This window comes from Centruroides sculpturatus, unplaced genomic scaffold (assembly GCF_000671375.1).
Source record: "Centruroides sculpturatus isolate CEXI.00-Female unplaced genomic scaffold, Cexi_2.0 scaffold2566, whole genome shotgun sequence".
Taxonomy (NCBI): Eukaryota; Metazoa; Arthropoda; class Arachnida; order Scorpiones; family Buthidae; genus Centruroides; species Centruroides sculpturatus.
The window spans coordinates 19,032-26,369 of NW_019386666.1; the positions used below are offsets into that span (position 1 = coordinate 19,032).

General features: G+C 36.2%; 1 protein-coding gene across 1 annotated transcript; it reads right to left on the bottom strand.

Moving 5' to 3' along the window:
* Positions 1–12: 12 nt before the first annotated feature.
* LOC111615520 (dentin sialophosphoprotein-like) lies at positions 13–6,795 on the bottom strand. Its single transcript, XM_023356924.1, has one exon. It carries the CDS (start codon positions 6,768–6,770, stop codon positions 4,506–4,508), a length of 2,265 nt encoding a protein of 754 aa, XP_023212692.1. The 5' UTR covers positions 6,771–6,795; the 3' UTR covers positions 13–4,505.
* Between the last annotated feature and the right edge of the window lie 543 nt (positions 6,796–7,338).

A 7,338-nucleotide genomic window follows, 5' to 3' on the forward strand; every position in this document is an offset into this window, starting at 1 on the left:
TTTTTTTTTTTTAAAAAAAAAAAAAAAAAAACAGAACGTTTTCGGTTACCTGATATAAAAATCCATACTGGGTCTTTAGTGAAATGAATGTTAAGACACAAGTAATAAAGAAATGTTGTCAAAGCATGCAATAAGCTTGTTAATGCTGGTTTTATAAAATTATAGGCTGTTGTTTCAGTTGCAAAAAGAATGTGAAACGAGTTCAGCACCATCCGTCCGCTCTTGTCTTGACTTGACAAAGGACCATAAATCTACAGCAGATATGTGGATGGATCAAACTGAAATCATACTTCCTCCCTATAGCATCTCAGTTTCTTTAGGAATTCTATGGTTGCACATCTTAAGTTTCATGGCCATGCAGATCTTCAGGAATTCAAGTATTAAAAACATCCTACAAGACTGAGCACAAGTTTGATAATGCTACAGTCTAGTACTTTTAGTGTTTAAGTGTGATTAGTCCATATAACAGCAAAACTAGTGACACTAATTGTGCATAACAGTTATATGGTCGAGACAATAAAGACAAACCTTGGTTTTCATCGGTTGGTTAGAATTTTTAAGGCTCTGTTGACCTGGATGAATCAGATTCAGTCACGGGCCTAGCCAAAACCATAGCAGGTATTTAAAAAGCCCCTAATTCTCTGTTCTGAAGATATTAATAAAAAAAAAATAACTAAGTGGATTTATAGATACGCAAACCCATTGAAGAATTTATCAATGGTAGTGGTGGTACTATGACAACTAGTAGCAATTGTGCATTGTCTAATATCTCCTGCTATTTCATGGGGGTTGGCCCCAAGTATTATAGATAATTTGTTTATTATTATGATTTTTGTTCTATTCTAATTATTAAAAAAAAATCAATTCAAAATGCTTTTTGTCAGTGTGTAATTTGGTTTGTTTGATGTAGTTATTGGTGGGGTCTTGTCCCTCTTCTGTATAATAACAACTTCTGGTCATCCTATGTATTTGAATGACGACTTTTGAATAATTAATCTTTAAAACGACTGATTTTTCAGACGGTAAACAGTTTTTTTTAATGGGCATCTTTCAACTGATTGATGAAATGTAATTTTATAGTGCATCAGTTATCTCAAAATTATCTTGATTAGTAGAAATCATGAATTCATATCTGAACAAATGATTTGAAGTATGCAAATTTGTATATACACAATGTTTTAAAAATAATGGTTTTTATTAAACTACGCAGCAGAAATCTTATACCAAAACTAACTCCAACTCAAACCATTTCTGGCAACATGAGGAATTTCAAAATGGCACCAACACTTGATATAATGTTCAACTCTGAAAATTATTTACAGTATTGCCCTCTGATGACTACATTTAAGGTTGCATTTGTAGTCGAAGACCCATTCGAATGAGCTACCTCGAGACGTGCTACAGCAGAGTGGAGTGTCATCAATGTCATGTGGTTGTGATCCAGTCTAGCCCTTAAGGACCAATGTTACTCCGAGGCATACAGTTGGTCATCATTACAATTTTCGAGTGCTCACAACGGTTAATGGGGGGAAATGTGGACTCTTATTACGCCGGCATCAAGGCAATTATTATTATTGTGAATTATTACAAAAGTAGTGTAGCCTGCAACCTGCATCTCAGAATGAAAAACTTTGTGCTGGATGACTCCAGCACAAAGTTTTGTCGACAAAAAACCATTGTCGACCTTTCAAGCAAAGAAAGGTCATCCGGCCAACGGCAATGGGCAAACACTGCACAATCGGCAACATCGCAGACTACCCAATCCCAATTGAGTTCCATTCGGAGTTACAGACCAAAGAATCTCAGCCTAATCCCACCAGATTTTTTCCTATGGGTCACCGTAAAGAAATCGTAGTTTGAAATAAACCCACACAAAAGAGTCAGAGTGGGTCATTCCACTCGACATTCCCGCAAAAACTTCAATAGTGGCCATCAAACACCAGATTATGGTTTGGAAATGGGGTGTACATTCCAAACACTTGTTTTATCCAAAATCAATAGTGAAATAATTTTGGCGTAATTTTTCTTAAAATTGTAAACACTATTGCGAAATACACCATATTTGAAAATAACGGGCGGGAACAATTATTTGTTCCCGCCCGTTGACGGATTTGAAACTTGCCTTTGAGTTCGTCTATGATGATCTGAATTCCTTCCTGATAACAGACCAGAGCTTCGGTATATCTCTTCTTTATGTCGTAATCCACGGCCCTGGACAAGACGGAAGCTGCTGCCGTTTCCATTATAAACAGTTCTATTCATTTAATGTTTTATAACACATTCCCGGAGACACTACTAACACATTTCGTCGCCAAAACCGAAACTCGCAACTACGCCCTCTGCGGGATAACACACAAAACACGTAGAGGGAAAAATTATTTGTCCCTTTTTAAATTATAGTCTGTATTAAACTTTATTAATATTACGATATTTCCTAAGCGGGGAATTAGTATAATTAAAAACAATTCTAACTACGTTTTGGTTTCGACTAGAAGAAACCCGACAGTGTTGCCAGATACATTAATGTTTTTACCGTAAACGATAGTAACGACGAGAAAAATTTCAAAATTTGGACTGCAGCCGAAAATTAAAAAAAATAAAATAAAAAACTTCAACTGTACCAACTAAGCTTAATAAAAACTTGGGTTTCTGACGCAAACTCGAACTCGGTCTCTGAAGCGGTAGGTCGACCTCATCGTCTGCACCATCCGATCATCCTTCGACACTATGTAGAAGCGAGCGATATGTGGCGAGACGCGATAAATATGTGCGAGAACCAGAAATTCGCTCTCGCTCTCGCCAGCGATATTTCTCGCTTGTGCATTGTTTTCCTTTGCGAGAACTATATCGCCCGCAACTAAATACGCGTCTGCATAGTCGTATCCTAAGGCAGGTGGTGGGAATGTTTTATTTCCTCAGAGACTCTACATCATTTCCGGTCTTGGCCAATTATTAAAACTCTGTGTCGAAGACAGTAGTGACATCGTCCACGCTGTAGTTTAGGAAGGCGCTTTCATTTTACCATTCAAAATGGCAGCGTACACAGACCCGATTTCGTTCGAATTGAAAAAATAACACCTTACCTGGAAAGAAATAACAATTGTAAGGAGAAACGTTACTATATATTTACTAATTATAATTCCTGAGTTCTTCTGTCTTGTTGATGTTCAATTCAAATAAGTAATTCTTGATAAGCACGATGGCCTCTTCTATAAATTACTTTAAAAATTACCCTCCACGTCACGTCAACTGTAATGTATTACGGTTTACACTACAATTACCTTGGTGTTAGCCCGAAGCAAAGTTTCCACAAAGCACCGATTGGTACCAGCCGAGTGACGTCACGCCGGTAACTGCTGCACGTGGAAACCATGCTCGATTCTTCCTGCTGATCGGATGGCAAAGTACCCGAACGAATCGGAAAGTAATAGAAAGAAAACAACTTTTATTTTCGCGCACTTTTAAATATTTACAACATGCTTAATATTTACATTTTCACAATACTTCAAATCACGTAATTTAAAAAAAAGGGGTGTGAACATGAGGCACTTTATCACATCTTGGATCGATGGGTATTTTATTTTATTTTTAATTGATCGATCAATCCCGATCGATCCTCACCGTCGTCGTGACTAAATTTTCAGGTCCCGGTTACCGACGATTATTATTACTTTTCGGAGCCGTATAAATGCGTTACCAAAATTTCCGCCATGTTATTTTGATTATCAAACGCAACCGGTTCCTGAATTTTCGCTAGAAAAACAAAATTGTTACGCTTGTTTCTATTGGCTAACCTCTCTTAACTCTTCTGATCTTCGTTTGCGTGTCAAAATTTCGGCGACTTTCTCGCTCGCAGACGACGTTTTAACGGGATCGTCGACTGAAATGTCGCGTGATGCAAATTGTTTTCTCGCTTGCTGCGCACCCGCTTATAACGCCATTTTTTAAACAGAAATCTTATACAGGGAAGAAACTTCTCCGGTATTCGGTCTCCAGAATTTATGTGTATATATAAACCTTGAAATTCATCAGGAAAGAAAGAATTATTTAACCGTCACGTCTTTTAAACAGAGAAAAAATAAAAATTTCGTTATCTAACAATCTTATTTTCTTCTCTCTTTATACAATACATTTCTTTGTTTTGTATATGTGAAATTTCGAAAAAAAGAAATTTCGTAATTGTCGTCTTCCAAAAGAAAGAAAAGAAGTGAAACACTATTGGAGAGTCCATTGGTCGATCCTAAGGCACACACCGCACGTTTGTTGAAATGACATTGATATGTTCGTCCTTTGCATATATATACAGATGTACAAGTTTTGTTATCGTCGAAGAAAAATTTGATCGGGTGGATGCGATGGAACGACTCTTGCGACTCCGGAGAGGGGACCGTCGATGGATGAGATCGGATGGATCCGGGCATTTGGATGTGATGCGTGATACCAATTGTAAATTTTGTAAAAGGTACCTGTATAAAATGACCGTCTGGTGAGGAATTTGGATTTCGCTATGCGTAGCTTACCCAGTAGTCGCCGTTCTGGCCTTTCTGCGAAAACTTCTTGAGCCGTGGTAGGTACTTGCCACTGTTGTTGAGGTTAGTCCTGTTTTCGAACTCCCTCTCCGTTCTGGAATGGGATTCGGCCGGCAGGGTCGTTTCGCCCTCACAGTGACTTCCTTCCGCTGCGGCCGGAGAACCATTGGCGTTGAAGGCATCCGTCCTGTTCGTGGCGTTCGTATTGCTGTGCCACCTTCCCGCGTTGGAATAACCAGGATCCTTTCGTAACTTTAATATAAGTTTCTGCTCCCTGTTGTGATTTTTGCCGCTTCCGTTTCTGTTACCTTGCCACCTCTGGTTCCTGTCCGTGTGATAACCATTCACAGAGTAAGTTCCCACTTGAGTTTGTTGGCACACTTCGGATAGGGGAGAAACCGTGGAACTGCCCCGTTTGTTCTGTAACGAACCCCCGTCTGTTGTTTCCGTGTTCGTTTTAAGTTTTTTAGGAATTTTATAACCGCTTAAAGACTTAGCTGAACAGGTATTAACAGAAAATAGAGATTCTCTAATTTTAGCACTTTCCTCTCGCAACTTGTCTTTGTCAATATTACTAGCGGAGTCTTTGGCGGGTGTCGTAACTTTGTTTGATGACACCGATGATTTATCACTAGTGGGACTAAATTTATTACATGTATTTGGCTTTGAAGATTGTCTTTTGTTATTTATATCACAATTTGTACTACTAGAGGATGAACTGTTATCTATATCGACACAATCATAGTTGAAATTTACAATGGAGAGACACTCTGCAGATCCGTTTTCGTTAACCGTCAAGTCCCGAAACAGCTGTGCTTTATTTTCTCCGTTGCTATTGACAGACTGTAGTTCGTCAATTAAAAGTTCTTTTGACTCTTTCTTGTCTAGGTTATCTACAGATAAATGATCCAAATACTCTTTTCCGTGATCTTGATCATTTCCAGAACAAAAGGAATTACTTTCCTGATCTTTCTCTAAATTAAAATCGCCAATAATTTCTCCGTAGTTATGTACGTGCCCAATATTTTCCGATTTATAAGAGTTCCTTTTCAAATGAGAATTTGATAATTTATATAATTTATTGTGTCTATTAAAACCTCTGTATTTTCTATGCGTATGAATGGTATTATTTGACTGTTTTGGCAAGTCTGTCGAATCCACACAATTCATTTTTTCACCGACTATTGGAAAATTTTCTTCAGCACACAGCTTTTCAGTTTTTACAATCCTCAAAGAATGACTATATTCTAATTTTTGTTTTGATTCATTCCTGCTGATTGGATTTTTGCTGTACCTTTTCTGTTTACAATCTAAAATTGTTTCTTTCACTTTTTCAGAGTTTTTTGTACTTTCTATTTTTAATTTATTAGATACATGTAGTTGCCTCTGTTGATTTGAGTGACTGCTACCATAATTATCAAGTTTGTTATGAGTATCCTTATAAATCTCTCTATTTTGTACAACTCTGTTGTTCTTTTCATTTTCATAATTGTTTTCACATTTTATTTTACTTAAACTATTTTCCAAATTCGTTTTAAATGTTTCTTTTTTATTTTCTTCCGAAGCACAAACAAAACTTGTGTCTTTGCTGTCATCTGAATCCGAATCATTCGAATCACTGTCTTCTACTACCAAAAACTTTGACTTTTTATTAATAATTTTAGAGTTAATTTGTTTCGAAGACTCGATATGCTTTAAATTAATTTTGTAAGGTACATGCTCTATCCTTTCATAAAATTCGGGTAACTTATCTACAACAACTTCCATAGGTTTTAGTTTGTAAGTTTCGTGAAGAGATGCTAATTTATCATCAATGCCTTTATTTTCTTGTGAAGGAACTTCATTATTACTGTGTATCCTATTCTTATTTTCTTGTTCTGCACATTCTTCTACTAGAGATCTTTGTGATCTTTTCAAAACACCATTTAAATAATGCTTAGCATAGGGATTTGGAAGTCTTTGAGGTGGAGATTTATGCTTAAAATTGTTTTGAGAATCTTTTCTCGTGTAGACTGTCCCATCAAGAATGGAGAGAATGGAATTAACAGATGGAGTGGGTGAATTCTTACACGATGTCATTACATCGTACACTGTGTTGCCGTGATTTGCATCCAGCACAGCTTTCATTTCGTTTTCTTTAAGGTGAAATGATTTGTTACTTATGATTGCCGCCTGCTTCTTAAAAATATCTTGCTTAATTTTATACCAGCTTCGAGATAACTTCTCTCTCTTGTTCACCATGTAGCAGAGATTCCTTACCTAAAATTTTTAAAATAAAATAATTAATAAAAAAAATCACTTATCATTATATTTGCAAAATATAATGAATATAAAAATTGTACAAATAATAGATTTTCTCTTAAATAAAAGCATATGCTTGCATGCTGTTATTTAGCGTTAGTATGTTTTAATATTCTACGAAGATGAAAACAATGAAATATGTTAATCGAATAAATTTAAAACACATTGAGAAACAGTTGTATTTTTCTTGTAATGATATTCACTTTGATTTCCATGATGATATTAATTAATAAAAATTTCACAAAAAAAGGGTACCTATGTACAGACACTGCATAGCTCATATTTGTGGAAAATAAAATTTATTGAATCTAATGGTGGGAGAATCAAATCATGATTAGATTCTTTCCTGTGTATTCAACTCTTTGTATTTCTAAATGAATTTTTTTTATTTAAAGAAGTATATTTGCTCCTATTGGAGAAACTATTACCCAGGGAGTAGAAGTATTTGAATACAGGTATACCTCGCCTTACGTCGGTAATTGGTTCCAGGAAAACGACGTAAGTCGAA

Coding starts and splice junctions, on each gene's coding strand:
- LOC111615520 (XM_023356924.1), bottom strand. CDS start 6,770: ATGGTGAACAAGAGAGAGAAGTTATCTCGAAGCTGGTATAAAATTAAG.